Source organism: Enoplosus armatus, chromosome 18, assembly GCF_043641665.1.
Source record: "Enoplosus armatus isolate fEnoArm2 chromosome 18, fEnoArm2.hap1, whole genome shotgun sequence".
Taxonomy (NCBI): domain Eukaryota; kingdom Metazoa; phylum Chordata; class Actinopteri; order Centrarchiformes; family Enoplosidae; genus Enoplosus; species Enoplosus armatus.
In genome coordinates, this window is record NC_092197.1 from 1,100,504 (window position 1) to 1,118,568 (window position 18,065).

An 18,065-nucleotide genomic window follows, 5' to 3' on the forward strand; every position below is an offset into this window, starting at 1 on the left:
TCGGTTTGTTTTTGACAAAAGAAAAATTTATAGTATCGAGGTTAAGAGCTGATGAACTGCAATAATTAGTCCATTAATCGATTAATCTGATTCTGACTACAATTAATCAGGAACTATTTTGATAATTAATCCTTCATTTAACAGGTAAAATGCTAAAATCATGACTGGTTCAAGCTCTTATATATGAATATTTGCTGGTTCTGTGACAAAGTATTCTGATCCTTTACTGAGGTCAAAGTAGCAACACTGCAGTTCAAAAATACAAAGTCCTGCATTCAAAATATCACTGAAGTAAAAGTATGTCAAAATGTACTTTAAGTATCAAAAGTAAAAGTACTTGGCCTCAGTGACTCGTATACTATTATACTGTATATTATATTAGGTTATTATTGCTGATGCATTAATGTTTAAACAGCATTTTACTTTCATGAAAGTACAAGTACTTTCCATTTGTACTTACAGTACTTGAGTAAATGGACTTATTTACAGTCCACCACTGATGAAAGTTAACTTTATATTAGGATTTCAGACATTTGAAGACATCATGTCAGGTTCTAGCAAAATGTGATTTTTCACATTATACAAACTGAACAATTAATTGATGAATCCAGAAAATAACCAGCCGATTATTAAATAGAAATAATTAGCAGTACAATGAAAAACATTAAAGATCAAATATCTGAATTGTATTAACATGTTGTATTCTAACACTCAGTTTATAAAGTTTTTAATCGTTCTATTAAATCTATGAATAAATTACAGCAAAATCTCAAAGTACTAAAAAAATAAAAAAAGTCAGTTATACATTTCTAGTGTCATCTGGCAGATATTTCCACAAAACACGAGTGACTTCTGTTGTGTAGATTTAATATTGTTGGAAACTCCAGTTAAGAGATAAAACATTTGTAAGAATCACAGAAACAGTGTCCAGTTGACAGTGAGAAGCCATTTTATTAGTCATGTTCAACATGTGCAACAGCAGCTGGAGGTCAAAAAGAAAACATTTCAGGTCTCAGAACGACAGACTTTTAAATGTTGGCGAACATTTATCAGTGTGGGAAACTTTAACTTTATCATCTTCACGTCATGTTTGTGTGTTTTCTGTTATCAGATGAAAATGACCTCAAATGAAGTTCTGGAAGCCAAAGATGAATTCACACTGGCTAAAGAAGTCACAAGCAAAGTGAAATTATTAAAAAGGCAATGGGAAAAAAAAATTCAGGAATGTTCAACCTTTATTGAAATAAAAAGAAGGAATGACTGACAGCTGGATCAGAAGGAGTGAACACTGGAATAGATGGCAGGCAGACGGAGATCTTCAAGCAGGGGCTGATTAGTTTCCTCCCCTCAGACGGAGCACAAGATGGAGGGTGGACTCCTTCTGGATGTTGTAGTCGGAGAGGGTGCGGCCATCTTCCAGCTGCTTACCGGCAAAGATCAGACGCTGCTGGTCTGGGGGGATGCCTTCCTTGTCCTGGATCTTGGCCTTCACATTCTCAATGGTGTCGCTGGGCTCAACCTCCAGGGTGATGGTCTTGCCAGTCAGGGTCTTCACGAAGATCTGCATGCCTCCCCTCAGACGCAAGACCAGGTGGAGGGTGGACTCCTTCTGGATGTTGTAGTCGGAGAGGGTGCGGCCATCTTCCAGCTGCTTGCCGGCAAAGATCAGCCTCTGCTGGTCTGGGGGGATGCCTTCCTTGTCCTGGATCTTGGCCTTCACGTTCTCAATGGTGTCGCTGGGCTCCACCTCCAGGGTGATGGTCTTGCCAGTCAGGGTCTTCACAAAGATCTGCATGCCTCCCCTCAGACGGAGCACAAGATGGAGGGTGGACTCCTTCTGGATGTTGTAGTCGGAGAGGGTGCGGCCATCTTCCAGCTGCTTACCGGCAAAGATCAGACGCTGCTGGTCTGGGGGGATGCCTTCCTTGTCCTGGATCTTGGCCTTCACATTCTCAATGGTGTCGCTGGGCTCAACCTCCAGGGTGATGGTCTTGCCAGTCAGGGTCTTCACGAAGATCTGCATGCCTCCCCTCAGACGCAAGACCAGGTGGAGGGTGGACTCCTTCTGGATGTTGTAGTCGGAGAGGGTGCGGCCATCTTCCAGCTGCTTGCCGGCAAAGATCAGCCTCTGCTGGTCTGGGGGGATGCCTTCCTTGTCCTGGATCTTGGCCTTGACATTTTCAATGGTGTCGCTGGGCTCAACCTCCAAAGTGATGGTCTTGCCAGTCAGGGTCTTCACAAAGATCTGCATTTTGACACTGCGGAGAGCAAACATTTAATTTTAATAAAACTGAAGTAGTAATTTTATAAAACAGATATGTTAACACTTTATTTACTTACATACTATAATGTAGGAAATAAACCTCTGGTTGTATTTGTTATGTTCTGAAGTGATCATTTAAATTGTTTTAGAAAATGTCGGGAAACTAATCTCTGATCAGTTAATCAGACTGACTGATTAATGACTACTGGCTTCAATGCTCTGCCGCTGATGTTTAAATACAAATATTATTTAACGTTAAGGAAACACAGCCTGCTAGCTTCGTCGCTTAGCTAACAGTTAGCTGACGTTGCAGTTTAATTAGGTCACAGAGACTAGTTATACTCTGGTTACTAGCAGGCCCGCGTGAATGCCAAAGATGAACTGTGTCCGGTATTTCCGCTAACGTTAACCAGACATTTCCTCCGCCATCGTAACTGCCAGCTGATGAAGCTAATAAGCTAACGTCGCTAAGGTAACCGGATGCCGCAAGAAACGTTCGGAGTTTATCGATAATGTGGCGTTAACTCGGTCACCGACTTATCCTCAACAATTTATCCTCTGTCACCGTCGATATTTCCTTATCTACTGACTTAACAGACTGAATTAAAAGCTGAATTCTGATCATGGTGGAGATTTGGCGACGTTTTCTCAGGTTAGGCCCGGCTAGCCTGTTAGCTACCAAAATAGCTGACGTGGCTAGCGATTTACTCGTTACCGACAGCTAAATTATGATCGATTAAACACCCATTACGTCACATATCGATAATTATGAAAAGGCTGTCCAGACAGGGTGACTACTCTTTAAAAAAGCTCACACTACTTACAGGCAAATTGTTCCCGCTGGTGTTTGTTACTCTCTCTTCCGGGTGCTGTCAGCTTTTAACAAACAAAGAGCAGTGGTGCGGACTTTATAGACAACAAGTCAAATATCCTTCCGCGGTTCCGCCCAGTGGAACTATAAAACTATTTTGTTATTTAAAAACACACCATGAACTTATTTTAGAAGTATTTAAACATAAATATTATCAGTAAATCACACCGACACAATAACAGCGTTTTTATAGGGGAGACAAGTAGAGTTTTTAAGACCTGCGTGAGGGTGAAAAATGACCGTTCACAGCCTGCGCGGATGTAGACGTGACACACATAGGAAGCCTTGGGCAAACAGGAAAACAGTCTGCAGTAACAATAACAAACATTATATCCTAAACATATTGTTAGGATTATTAATACTACTACTACTCATAATGGTAACACTTTACTGTAAATCAGAAAAAAGCAGTTCCTAACAGAAACGTCCCACTCAACTCAACCAGGAACAGGAGGGCGAAACTAAAATGAAGAAAGAAGGAAGAAGAAGCAATACAACACTGAGAGGGAGCACGACATGTACTTCCACTGCATTCTTTCACTCAGACTTTTGTAAAGCAAATACAAATGCACCGCTTGTGACGTTGGTGCCTGTGACAACCCTGAGAAAGAGGCTCCCCACGAGTTCTTCAGTGATCTCAGACAAACAAATAAGTCTTTCAAGTCTTGAACATCTAAAAAAGAACTACAACATGGTTAAGGCCCTCTAAGGCTCTTAAAACAAGACTGATCAAACTTTGTAGTTGGTGACAGCTACAACAATAACACATAGTTATTGATTAGTCAAGTTGGTTTTATTCATAGAGTGAAATTTGCCTCTGAGGGCTTTATAATCTGTGCAGCGTACAACCCTCAATTAAAACCTTTAAATGTTGGATTTTATGACTTTTCATCAGGACAACATTTTAATTTGTTCAGAATTACATCATTACAGTTTTACGATGTGGCGGTTGACTGTGGCCCCCCTTCAGTCCTGAAACCCAGACTAACTGAACATGTAAAGTACTGTAAGTATTGTTATGATTATTTTAGCATTTCATTTGGTCATAAACCGGAGAGCCCTCGCCTCTGACACCGAGGACATGTGATGACCTCTGTGTCCATCACTCCAGTTGTTTCTATATCTTGAAAATAAAAGTCACATTTTAATAACCACATATTCATATATTTATTGATGTATTGATTCCAGCGACCCTGTGACCTTTTCCCCCAGCGCCACCTTCATGCCTTTATATGGTCAAACAAACAGGATCCTCTGAGTCATCGTTCATAATGTTGAATCATTTTCCCAACAGAAGGAAACTTATTGATTTTGTTGACCTTTTCCCTCGTGCCAGCCTTCATTATATTCTGTCATTAACACGTCTGTAAAGCTAACGGCTAACTGGGGAGGTTATTGGCCTTTGGTGGAGGACTACGCTCCATTGACTGCTTCCTCTTCTTTTGATTTCAGATAATCACCAACACAGCATTTTGTCTGAAGTGCATATTCTGTCGCCCGGGGTCCCAACGTTTTTTTAATATGAGCTGCTCAACAATTTGATATTCATCCCTTTAGAGAAATAGAATATTTTCTAAATGTCAGCTTTAACACTTGAATTATAAAAATATATGTTCATGTGTAAAAATGCACACAGAAGTATTGAGAGTATTTATGTATTTATTGAACCTGTAGGAGTTTCAGTGGTTAATATAGTTTCCATTACAATACAGCTGTTGTGAGTTTCATACCCAGTTTATTAAGCCTGCGTCTGTGTGTGTGTGTGTGTGTGACTCAGTTCAACATGGATGATACCGTCTCCTGATGCTTCTTCTTTCAGCCACTTCTGTTTATCCAGCTGGGCAGACATGTAGCTCATCACAGAGACAGCTTCAGATCTGCACGCTTCATCTTTAACCTCCCTGCATACACAGACCGCTACGACTGACCCCTGCAGACCCCCCTGCAGACCCCCCAAAGTGACGCCTTCACAAAGCTTACAAATATTAACAGCATTCAGAGGAAAAGCAGCAAATGTTCATCTGAGAAGCTGGAACCAGAAAAGGGTTTTACACCAAAAATCACTTCAACCAGCCAAATAGTTAATTAAGTTAATTTTATTACAATAATTTGATTTATAACAAAACATCCTATTTTAAAAACTGTGTATGTTCTGTATGAAAAAATCGAACTGAAGCTGTGAGATAAATGTAGTGAAGTCAAAAGTACAATATTTCCCTCTGACATGTGGTGGAGGAGAAGTAGAAAGACTCAAGTACAAATACCTCAAATGGGTACTTAAGTACAGTACATGAATAAATGTTATTAGTTACACGATAACTAGAACATGATGATTCTCAGGAAAGTTCTGTAGTTAAAAAGAGCGTCTTGTTTCAGTGATTTGTGGATTCATGGAAGTTTATTCACAATAATAATCGCATGTTCGTCACACTGAATCTAAACATTTGTGTTCAGATTTGTGACTACTCGTGGCTATGAACCACTGTGGAGGAAGCGCCCAACCAAATGAAATTCATTAGGTATCTTTATACATGAATATCCGTGACACATTTCTGCTGCGTGTATTGGCTCAGTGGTGTGAGCCTGACCCATGCTCGTAGCTGCTTGTAGTATTAATGGTCTCCTTGTATTGCTGCACTCATTGTGTGTCTCTCTGGATAAAAGCACCAACCAAATGCCTTAAATGCAGACATAACTGTAATGTATTTCTGGCTCTGTGAATGCCTTTGGTTCATTAAACTTGTGTGGGAAGCACTCAGTTTCCTCAGAGTGCCTAATATCACCAAGCATCTGGTTAAAAGCTTCTCAACAGTTGAATTAACCGCAGCAGGAAAGCCTCTGGAAATTGCTATCGTGGCAGGAAGCATTATCTTCTTATTAGCATTCAGGATGGCAACAGAAGGAATCATTAGGACATTAAAATGGGTTGGCGGTAGGGAAACGCTTCGGGGCAGGATTTGCCTCCCACCCATCAGAGTGTATTTGCAAGACAACAGCTCTCAGTCCAGAAAAAAGTTTCTTGTCAAACTAAACAGAAGCCAAAACTGAAAGTAAGAACTTCATACTTCAAAGAAATCTTTCACGACTATTAAGCAGATTAAAATCATTGAATGTTGTTGATGCTGGAATCTAAAGCAGTGGTTCCCAACCTGAGGGTCAGGACCCTCTCAAGGGGTCGCGAGACAAATGTAATGATGATTAACAGGACAGTATTTCATGTGAATGAAAAGATTATTCAAATAAAACAACCCACTCTGTTTCAACACATCAAGGGTCAGAAGTTCGTTTTAAGGGATCATCGTGCAAAACACACGAAACACACGTCAGTGATTTCTGTGATTTCTGTCTCCAGATAAGTTGAAGTTGCCCCCTTTAAGCATTTTCTATTTTATTACATTGGAGAAAGTATAATGCTTCAAGCCGCAATCGGCTTTTTGTCCAGTACAGAGGACTAAAAAAACATTGGCTTGTGATGCCTGAAAACATCTGAAGGGCTTCAGATTCAGCAGTTTAGATGAGCACTGATCAGCAACATGGATTTATCTTCTTCATCATCATCACCTGAAAGGGATTTCAACAGTTTCCACTCGGCCTCCTTCAAATTACGTTTAATGTGCAACTAATTTGCAACAGCAGGAACAGTTATTCTATTAATGTAATGAGGAAATGTTATTAATGAAAAATGTTGATTCTCAGTAAATATATTTTTATATCTTTTTATTTTCATATAGTTTGTGCTGAGACACTCACAGCTCTCTGGTTTGATACAGAAAACGTCTGCAGTGACTTGAGACACAACATGACTGTAAAAACAGTTCAGCACTACATGAAGGTCATCTCTAGGAGACAGGGTTGATCCCTGATCTCTTCCTTTTCCGGAACACAACAGTACCGAACTAAAAACTCTACTTACTAAAATGATGCACAAACTGAACTGAGAAGCTGCAAACATAGCCAGCAAACAGCGGACATGAGGAGACACTGACTTGTCCTCACCCGAATGTGTCTGGGCTGAATACAACACCTTCATTCAACTTCAACAGGTTGAATAATGTCATAATAATTTCCAACTGAAAGCAAACTGAAAAATATTAACTGACTGATTTTGTGGCACCTTCTGACTTAAAAGTAAAACCAGAGTAGATGTTTGTTGTTGCCCTGAATGACGTTACTGTTGCTGCCTTTCAACACACTGACTTACTGTTCTGTAATCAGCGCTTCAGAGTTTTAATAGAATATACATTTTTTAATGACGTCACATTTATAAAATCCATCTTAAATCTTGAATGCAAATGAGAGAAGAATTGAATGTGTGATATGAACAGAGGAAGGACACAAAGACAGACTGAAAGAATTAACATCCGTTTCAAGTGTAAAACAAGTATTATTATTATTATTATTATTAGTTACTGTCTACATGTTCAGCACAGACCTGGACAGAGCTGTCAACAGACCAGCGACAGACAGTAGATACAACATAAATGTTGCCTTGAAAAGAAATGTGAAGTCGAAGAATTCAACAGAACGCCTCAACATTTACAAAGTATTTTGTACTTTTTATTCAAGTTTTACCATTTATTTAGGGAAACTGTTAACATCTGTCTTCTCATAATGAAAATGTACATTTATCAATCTGCATAAAACATCACATATACAGTACATCAAAATAAATACATCATCTGGTGGGTTGATTGAGCTTGTGCTCGAAGATCGGTCAGTTAACTACAGCTACGCTATTCACATCGCAACCTCCGCATTGTTTTTCATTTTGCTTTTTAATCATCAGCCGGTCCAGGACCTGGGGACTCTGAGGCCGGTCTACGACCGTCATCAATCTAACTACACGTGAGAAATAAGACATCAGCACTGCACCGGCCCTAAAGTCATAGATTTAAATACCACTTAACTACAGCTAAAGCCAGAGCCGGACCAGCGGGAGTAAAAAGCCTGGAAGGTGGCTGCAGGCAGGAGGGAGTTCGGGGACAGGAGACAGCTCACCTGATCCTGTGTCGGACTAACTGGCAAAGGAAAGAAGGGAAGCCACTGAGCTTTACTTCCCTCCTGTTATCATCATTTTGTGGCCAGAGACGGTGAATCACGAGTGTGGATGTAAATAAAAGCTAAAAATCCACCACATGCCAATTTATCCCCAAGACTCTTCAAGTTGTAATCCTTAACATTTTAGACACCTGTGGTTACCGTGGTAACAGAAAGCGCGGTTTGTTCTGTGTGTATGTATTAATAGATCTGATATGGCTCAGACCTGTCGACATGACGCCTCCAACTGTAAACAAGGTCAATGAATCCGGAGGTTTTATATTTGTAAAACTTTCCCGGAGCTGAGAAAAGGTTTTAAAGTGCGTGACAGCAGGAGAAACACTAGTGAGCATGCTCACGAATCTGCTTCATAAAAGCACGGAGACGAAAAGAAAAAGGAGAGAAACTGGAGTCTCTGTCTGAAAACAGCTTAATACTCGGGGTTGTCAGGTTACAGTGCAGCCAAACAAACGCATGTTCACTTAATAACGAAATCAATAATCTGCCTCTGATTTTCCATCATACCATGATGGTAAGATTATTTAGCTTGCTGCTCACTATGGCTGCTGCTGACTCCTCCATCGCTCCCCGAAATATTAAAAACTGAACACAGACGATCAAAATGTCTTTTGTTGACACAGTTTGGATGAACGGTCGCGGTGGGCGCTAACCTCGGTTGTGTTTCCTGTGACTGCTTCACAGTAAAAGCCGCCCCGTGTTTCGTCAGTTTACATCTTTTAATGTGAAGCAGCAGGAAATGTTGGGTTAGCATTAGCATTAGCAGTAACTTAAGAAAGCTCTGCGTGGACAGCAAACGGGGAGGCCGATACAAAATTAAAAACAGTAACACTGTTCTGTGTGAATTCCTCATACGTGTAAAAACAATTTGAATCCAGCAGATATGGCGGACCCTGCCACTATCAATGAAAACTACTATATCAAGAGGTTATGAGTTAATGTAAATACATTGAATGGCTATTCCAGAAAGAAATCTGACCATAAATAGTATCAAAAGTGGTTTGAGTTCATGAAAATCTTAAGGATTATAACTTTAAACCTCTTTCTGTTTCAAGAGACATGTGCCAGGATTCTTTCACTACATTTCTTACGATTGAGAGTTTTTTTTTAACAAAATACTAAAAAGTGCTTCAACCCCCTCATTACACACTCCTCATTCTGTGTCCTGTCCCCTCCTCCGTCCCCTTCTCCCCTCCTTTACTTCTTTTTTCAGACTTCACCCCCAACATCTGCTCTTCTCTCACCATGTTCGATGTTCTCAGATGGTCTTTGGGTCTTCCCCCTCCCTCCTCCATCTCCCTTCATCTCCCGGCGACACTGATCCACACACTGACTCGTCTCTCGTTCGTCTCCGCTCCACGTTTCCTCTCCTGTTTCCCGTCACGTCTTCAGAAGCTGTCACGTCGAAGGAGGAGAGAACGGGATCAATCAGAAGGGGCTGGACATCATCTATTTATATTTACAGCGCCTCCTTCTGGGCGGAGAAGGAGGGAGGAGAGGATGAAGAGTTAGGACAGAGCGGTCGGTCTTGGTTCAGAAATGTCTTCTCATATCGATACTTCATATTCACGAGTGTCCTGTTGACATGAAAGAGACAGAGGCAGTATGAGAATGACTATAGGTGATTACTGTGAGGGTATAGACAGTTAGCCGCTGGACACTCACCCCTCCTGTCTCGTACAGCGGGTTGTCAAACTCTGTCTCCACAGTGATCTGTCGGTAAGGGTGGGGGTAGATAAGAGGAAGCCTTAGGTTGGAGTGATATCGGCACCTAATGGACAGGATGAGGGAAAAAAACATGACGACAATTCAGTGATTCAATTTTCAGAAGTTGGTCCAGAGTGAGATTTTCAATTATTTTAAATATGCCTCTTTATATTAATATATTATCATAGATTTTTAAAATATATATATTCATATTAGATCTCAAATAATTTATAATATATATCATTTTTAGGATGAACTGTAATAACTCTGGTGATCCTCTGACTCTTCATCAGCGCCATCATCAGGTCAACATGTTCATGTGTCCAACACTTTGGTTTCTGACCAAATAAGCTGGACTGTGTTTACTGCCAAGTACCTAATGTTAGCATGCTAACACGCTACACTAAGATGGTGACCATGGTATGATATGGTCATCATAAGCTAAGCAGCTGCTTAGCTTAGCATAAAAGGCGGGGGGGGGGCTCTGGCTCTGTCCAAAGGTAATAAAATCCATCAACATGCTCCTCTAAAGATCACTAATTAACAGATTATATATGTTGTTTGTTTAATCCTTAAAGAACAGAGAGTACAAACAACCCTTTCTGGTTTTACAGGGTATTTCCTGACCAGGATCCATATCAAGGTCCTTATCATGTCCGTAGATTTTGTGCTTTAGTATCAAAAACCTTTTGCCACACAGGGCCCCCGGGGGCTCTGCGTCTGGAGCCTTGCATGTGACGGTGGGCGGTCAAAGACCTTACCGTGTGACGTAGACATAAGCGCCTCCGAGCAGCACAGACAGCAGGAGAACGAGGATGAAGACGGCCAGCGCTATGTTCCCTCCATCCAGAGTGGAGCCTGCAGTCGCCTCTGCAACTGATGGACAGCACATGAATGAGACCAGGTTAAATGAATTATAATATTATCAAGAGAAGAAATAAAACCTGTAAAAGTCCGGTCAAGGGTGGCTTAGCAAACGTAGGTGGATGCTACAGGTAAACTAATGAATACAAACAGGTGGATGGACAAACACACACAGTGGGGGATGACCTTGGCAGGCAGATGTTTGCCGATGCAGGCGGAGCAGACACAGAGAGGTGAAGTGCTTTTTATTCTTTGGTTTGTCTAGAAAACAAACTGTGGTCTTTTCAGGCCACAGCATCAGAGCACAGCAACATACACAGAGAGACTCACCTTCCAAAGCATGGTTGACAAAGCAGTCATGGTTGGCTGCAAGACATCATTCTGTCAGTCAGTGCATAGGAAAATCTGTATTTGTAACAAGGCTGCTTTGAACTGACCGTTCACTAATCCCCCCCCCCCGTACTGTTACTACGCCTGTCAAGGTTAAAATATATAGAAATGAAATTTGTGAATCCTGTGGATGTTGTACAACTGGCACAGAACCAATTCTACATTTACTTTAAGTATTCATGTAAAATATTTGAGTTGATATATTATTTTAAATGTTCTTATATTATAAGTTGTATATCCATAGCATAGCAGGAGCACCACATGGAAGAAATCAGGAAGCCATCAGAGATGAGATTATCTTCCATCAACTACGCCTTGAAAACCGCTTTTTAGTTCAAATATGTCTGAACCCCTTTCTCTTTTCTTTCTTTCTTTCTTTTGTTGTTTTTCCTTCGTTTATTCTTCACGGTTTTGTGTGACTCTGTACAAACCAAATCAAGTTGCGGAGAAAGAAATTCCATCTAAGATCATTTAAATCACAACACTTTTTAAAACAATGAGTCCTTGATTTCAGGCAGACGTGGACAAAAACAACCGAGCCAGCGACCGTCGACTGTTCTGAAGTTTCCCTGGTAACAGCTGCAGCTAGCGGGCTACCTATTGAAGCTAGAATTAATGTTCGCTGTATGAGTTGGTGGGAAAGTCCTTCTCCAGCTGACTTTTCAATGTTTTCAGTTGACTCAATCGTAAATATGCACCTGATGTTTACATATATGATGTCATGCTAACAGACTGAGGCTAAAGCTAACAGGTACCAGACAAGACATGGAAATAATGAGCGCTGTTCTTCTGATCAGTTCTATGATAAGGAAAATATAGATCAGACTATTATTTCGTTCTAACATAACTCTTTTTGGTTGCTTCGCTTACGCACATATTTTAACAGTGTGATGTCATTCTTATCGTCACAAGAGAAAAGGCTTTTAGATGAGGACTAACAATGTGTTAGTGTTAGCAGGACACAGCCGCTAACGTTAGCTTAAACTCTAGTAGCTTCCACACAGTGGGGAATTACGACACAGCGGAGGGGCTAGTTGTTATTTACGCAACCTTACCCATAAATGAATGTAGTTAGTTAATGATATGCTAATTGCCCTTGGAAGTATTGCTGGGTTACTAGGTAGTAAGCTAGTTAGCTGGGCATGCTAACGTTTCCAGCTTATGTTAGAGCAGACAAACACACTGTTTAATCAGTTCCTTACACTTTTGCTCTTGTGTTTTTGGTTTTGGAGAGGCTAATTAAAGGACACCACCCTCCAAACTGTTTAAATGCTGTCACTCGGCCTGCCCGGTTGCTAAGCTACGATGGGACAATCGCTGTTTGGGAAAGGGGTTTAGCGAACGGTCATTAGCATGCATAGGGGCGTGATCAATCTGTATCAACAAGCATGTGGCAAAAAGTCTTAATATATATATATATATATAATATTGTGTACATGCATAAATCCAAAGGTATCGAGAACAAGGGAGCGCTTCAGTCCACCATTAGAATAAAAAACACTACGTTCTGCCAAAGTCTCACCCCTGCAGAGTGGAAGTGGGCCGCTCCAAAAGGACGGGTTTCCTAGGATGCATTTAATTGCGACCTCTCCAATGAGCTCGTAACCCTGGTAACAGACAAAGGTGAGCGACTCGCCGGGCAGGTAAAGCCTCTTGGACAGGATCTGGTAGCCGTTGTCAGGGAGACCGGGGTTTTCACAGGAAACAGAATCCTCAGCTAGATAGACGGAAGAAGAAAAAAGAGGGCTGGATGGATCCTGCTGAGTTCCTCAACACGAATCAGAGGTTTTGCGTCAGAGCTCGACTGACAGATCTGACAGGCTCTGGCTGAGGTGACATGACTCATGGATAATCTCCACCCCCTCCTCCAGGTGGCTGAGGGCTGATTGGTACGGTGCATTAGCATGGCATTTACATATCAAACACTTCACACAAACATTAATATCCCTGAAAACACACACACACACACACACACACACCGTCAGTCCGGAGATGAAATGCAGGAGATGAAGCGTCGTCGTCTCTGGCATGCAGAGACGCTGTGATCTGTGTCAGCAGAGGAAAGAGAGAGCCAGGCCTTTTTTTCTTACAAGAAATCTCACAAACCCACTCATGTGAGATCGCACAGCCACAGGGAGAGAGCCTCTCATCTTCAGCTAACTGCCATGTGCAACTGTCTGTCCTGACGACCGCTTTCTGAAATCACAGGGCTGACGAAGTACCGGTAAACCACAGGACCCTTTCAGCCCGCAGGTTTGATAGAAAAAATAAATACAGCTAACTCGTGTTTTGTCTTGTTTTTGCACTTTAAAACTGTACAGACCGTCTTTCTGATACTCACAAGCACAGTGAGGGAGTCGAGACGTCCACACAGGGGTCCCTGGCTCGCGGCCGTAGCAGGTGATGGTGGCGCCGCCCTGCAGGACGAAGCCGGGGTTGCAGCTGTACTGAATGGTTGTCCCCACCAAGAGTTTAGGGTCAGACAGAGACCTGGTGGAGTGCTCCACGTGACCAGGATCTGAACAGTACATGACTGAGAACAGGACGGCAGAGAGAGGAAGGAAAACAGTTTCTCATTTATACTATTATCAGTACTTAATATTTAAAGTAAACATAAACACAACATAAGGAGAGTATGTATAACGGATGTACAGTAGATGTATAATAAGAGTGGGACTGACTCTTTTCACAGAAGGGGGGCTGTGAGCTCCAGGAGAGGTCTAACTGACAGGTGAGGGTCTCTCGTCCCACCAGGTCATAACCAGGGTCACACTGGTAGGTGATACGAGCCCCTCGCACCAGTGCAATGTGGGACGTGGTCTTCCAGCCATTCTGGATCTCTGGCAGGTCTGGGCACGAGTCGTTTCGGGAAACCTCTGAGAAAAGAAAAAAACAGGTTGATTAATGGCTCCATTATGACGTCGCTGGAGGTTCAGGTTCTGCTCCAGCGAAGCGATCAGAAAGACTACATGTGATTTCAGCATGTGAGGAAGAATCCATCGCAGCACAGAAGAGCGACGGGTCGCCTCTGTCTCTCCAGTGTTTCCACTCTGATGAGGACACTCAGTTTTAATTCAGACTCCCACTGAAACAGTCCTCAGTAACATGATTACAAGCTGTCAGTTATCTGTCACAGTTGTTGGCACTGGACATGAATCAGGAGGTGAGGAATTGTCTGACGTGGGAAGGTGTGTGCAGCACGTCTGACTTTAATGCAGGACACCAGAGTCAGCTGCTAAATGCTCCACTGTGTTCAGCAGCTCGTCTCTACCTGAGTCTGTCTGCTGCCGAGCACCTCGTGTTCGGTGGCTTCTTACAGCTTTGTCTCTGGAAACAGCTGTTGAGTCAAAACAGTAAACTTACAGGCTGTAAAACCGAAGCAATGAGGTGAAAGACGCTAAAAAGTAAGGCAGAGCTGAGGGAGCTGCTCAGCCGGGTGAGAATCTCTGAGGGTTTGTCTCTTTGAGCGACGCCTCTTGCATTACACGTTCTCGTTATTAAACTGTGAATGAGTGAAGCTTTAAAGAGGCGGTTTCAAACCCCCAGTTAACTAGATCAATTTCTGTGTGTCTTCATTTGCATGTCATTAGTTTTACTACATGAGAGAACATCCAGAGGATGGATGTTTTGCTCCTGATTCATCTGTAAGCACACACAGCTTTTATAAGCTGTATCTGAGAAGACCTCATGTCCTGATCACACAGACAGCGAAGCAGCAGGAGGCTCAGACCAACCGGCTCTGAAGATCTTTCTGAATCAAGAATTCTTCTGATCTTCGACTCAAAGTGTCCGGCTCAAACTTCCTTGCCATCTTATCTCTAAGGCCTTAAAATCAATGGAGCTGTAGAGTTCAGAGCTCCCAGTCAAATCTAATAAAGTTCACAGCCACGAGAGCAGAACAACTCTGCCTTCATGTCCATCAAGGAGCTCAAATCTTCAGTCGAGTCAGCAAAATAAAAAAGTCTAAACTTTCTTCATTTTAATTTCCACAAAATCTAAGAACCACATTTGGTTTTTGGTGAGGTGGTGGACAAACTAGTCCACTGGATCAGCACCGTGATGCTGGAGAGGCTGTGGGTATTTTGGGGTTGTCCAAAATGAACAAATACTATCAATTAAGTTCACATGGTTACATAAAGACTATTTTAAATCTTTATCAGTACTTTGTACGAGGAGATAGACCAGCTAATGTCCCCTCTGGCGACCAACTATGAACAGTATTTCAAGACCTACTTTGACATTTTGGGGAAGGCTTACAGTATTCTTACCCAGAGTCAGGTGAGAAGATCAACACCACTCTCATGTCTGTTAGCTTATCCGGCACATAACCCTCCATCAAAAACACAACTAGCTGTTTCCTCTGGTTTCCAGTCTTCATGCTAAGCTAAGCTAACCGCCCCCTGCCTCCAGCTTGATATTTAGCGTTTGAATGATACGTTTTGTTGTCAGGGAATATAACTGTGTTTATATTTTCCAACACTGTCTGAAAAATCACTTTGCACATTGAAGACATTCCTGCCAAGAAGCTGCAGTTAAATCAAATCATCTGAAGATCACCGTTATGTGCCCTCACAGACGCTTTCTCCTTTTCATTCGCACATTTACAGGCACATTTGTTGCTCTGTGGATTCTAATATCTCAAGTGTACAAAAGGCTCAAACGAAGGAAGAACAAAACAAAACCACCTCCGGTATCCACTCACACCAAAGAAAATCTAGAACATTAATAGGATTTACGCAGTTTAAAGACAGGAAAGCAGCCTGGAGAGACATATAAATAAGTAGCCTCCTGATGGGACGAGTGTGTGTGTGCAGGTTGTATGTTTAGTGATGCACTGAGCAGCGTACAGTATTGCATTACACTGTACGATATAATAGGCCTACAGGGATTTGTAAGTTGAAGGATCCTGGATCAATTATTCATTCTCTATTGACTTGGTTCTCCTTCTCGGTGCAGCCTGAATGTGTGTGGTGGGTAATTTATTCTGAGCACACACACACACATAATCAAAGAGAGTAGCCTACGTATTCATGCTGTGTCTACTTGATTTACTCCTCTGGGAGATGTGTGTGAGTTTGAGTTGTCGGGAGTGCGACAAGTAAATTGGCCAGTGTGTGTCTCAGTGCGATCCTAAATTGGAGTCAGGTGTTGGATGTGGGAAACACTGCAGATCGCTGTGAGTAAAAGGAGGAAGTGAGCTTATTTGGCTGCTTGTGTGCAGATGAGAGCCGCTGTGAGATGGTGAGACAAATAGGATGTGATTGAATAAGGGCAGGGGGAAATGAAAGGAAAGACAAATAAAGATAAGAGGAGAGAAAAGGGAAGATGAGAAGTGAAGTGGGCAGCTGGACGAGAAAAGGCAAATTCAAAATGAATGAGAGTTAACACTTCCAGATCTATAAGGATAATGCTGGTGTGATTCTATGTTTTTCTTATTGTCAACAAATTTAATGAAAAGACCGAAACAAACCAACGTCTCTCTGCTCCAAGCCCATTGGTTCCTACCAGAGACCGTGACGCCCCCCGTTACTTTGTGGACTACCGTTTTGAAGCCTCCAGTTTGGCATCTTGTTTTTTTGGAGCCAGAAGTGGCCATATTTGAAGGAGAGGGTGGAGGTGGGGATCTGAGAACCTGAGGACACTATCACACCTACCTGACTGCAGCTGGCTCCCGGCTACGCTAACAAAGTTAGCCTCTATCCTGATTGACAGGTTGCCGTGGTAGCCACTTGTCAATCACAAGGTAGCCCCGCCCTAAAGCAGACCCTGCTTTATCGTCTGTTTTACTCTAAATGGGACCATAATTTACTAAATGAACATCATGCTGTATTGAAGAGGACTTGAGACCATAAACTCATGAGGAAAATGTTCACTGAGGTAATAAATCAAGAGAGAAGTCGGCTCATTTTCTCATAGACTTCTATACAATCGGACTTCTTCTTGCAACCAGTGGAGTCGCCCCCTGCTGGCCATTAGTAAGAATGCAGGTTTAAGGCACTTCTGCATTGGCTTCACTTTTCAGACCCGGAGGTTGGTGCTTTGTTCCTACTGAAGACGTAAATATTTAAAAAACAGCTGCTCACTGTAGCTTTTATCAAACAAACAGGAGGAAATAGTGCATCTGTTGGGGACTACTTTCAGCGGCGGATGAATCCACATGTGGTGCTCTTGTGAGTATTTGGGGCAGCAGGTCGCGGTATATGTGACTGAGTCAAAATAAACTACAGTGTCATATATCAGGCTGTGATACACACACAATACTTGTTAGTAGATTTGTTGACTGTAGATTTGAAAATATAGAATATCACCAGATGTATCTTTTAATTCAGACTTCCTTATATTTTCACCCAATAAGGTGAGAATCAGTTTGAACTCTCACCCATATAGTTGATGATGAAGCCCTCTCCCTTCCCGAAGACGAGCCCCGCTGGATCGGAGTGGAAGGTGACGGTCAGGTCGGGGGTGGTGGAGGAGAGCTTGAAGGGGCTGCTTCCTCCGACGTACCGCCCCAGGATACGAGTCGTGACCTCGTCGCCGTCAGTGATGGTCAACATGTCGCTGTCGCTGATGTTCAGTCTGAAGACAGAGAGAGCGGGAAAGAAACACTGAGAGAGAGAGAGAGAAGCAGTAGAGCCTGTGGTATCAGCTCAGGACAAGTTACGATGACTCAGAGTGCAGTCATGTCGACAGCCGACTGCGTGGGAGACAAGACGACCTCAAAGGCTAAATGCTGCATTCATCCACGGGCGAAGTGTTAAACAGTCTGTAAACACAGCAGCCATGTTGTTATTGCCCCAGGGACGCTTGTTTCACCACAACGCAGACGCTTCTTAAAGATGCAGTTTGCAAGGTTTAGAAAATTGAAATATGTGTAAATATGATATGACATAAATCTGCCAAAGGACTGAAGTATGT

General features: G+C 42.3%; 2 protein-coding genes across 2 annotated transcripts in view; both read right to left on the bottom strand.

The window, feature by feature from the left end:
• Nucleotides 1–926: 926 nt before the first annotated feature.
• On the bottom strand, nt 927–3,139 carry LOC139300897 (polyubiquitin-B). The gene is made up of 2 exons (XM_070924094.1): nt 3,088–3,139; nt 927–2,258 (listed from the first exon to the last, which is right to left on the bottom strand). The coding sequence occupies exon 2, from the start codon at nt 2,249–2,251 to the stop codon at nt 1,334–1,336; it is 918 nt and encodes a 305-aa protein (XP_070780195.1). The 5' UTR covers nt 2,252–2,258; nt 3,088–3,139; the 3' UTR covers nt 927–1,333.
• Nucleotides 3,140–9,736: 6,597 nt separating this feature from the next.
• The window catches only part of LOC139301056 (seizure 6-like protein), a 37,979-nt gene continuing 29,650 nt past the window's right edge, over nt 9,737–18,065 (bottom strand). The window contains exons 10-17 of the mRNA XM_070924327.1: nt 17,530–17,726; nt 13,832–14,026; nt 13,492–13,683; nt 12,673–12,867; nt 11,091–11,126; nt 10,658–10,772; nt 9,855–9,960; nt 9,737–9,766 (exon numbers count right to left, since the gene is read on the bottom strand). Of these exons, the coding sequence (XP_070780428.1) occupies nt 9,737–9,766; nt 9,855–9,960; nt 10,658–10,772; nt 11,091–11,126; nt 12,673–12,867; nt 13,492–13,683; nt 13,832–14,026; nt 17,530–17,726 (1,066 nt within the window). The remainder of the gene's footprint in view (nt 9,767–9,854; nt 9,961–10,657; nt 10,773–11,090; nt 11,127–12,672; nt 12,868–13,491; nt 13,684–13,831; nt 14,027–17,529; nt 17,727–18,065) is intronic.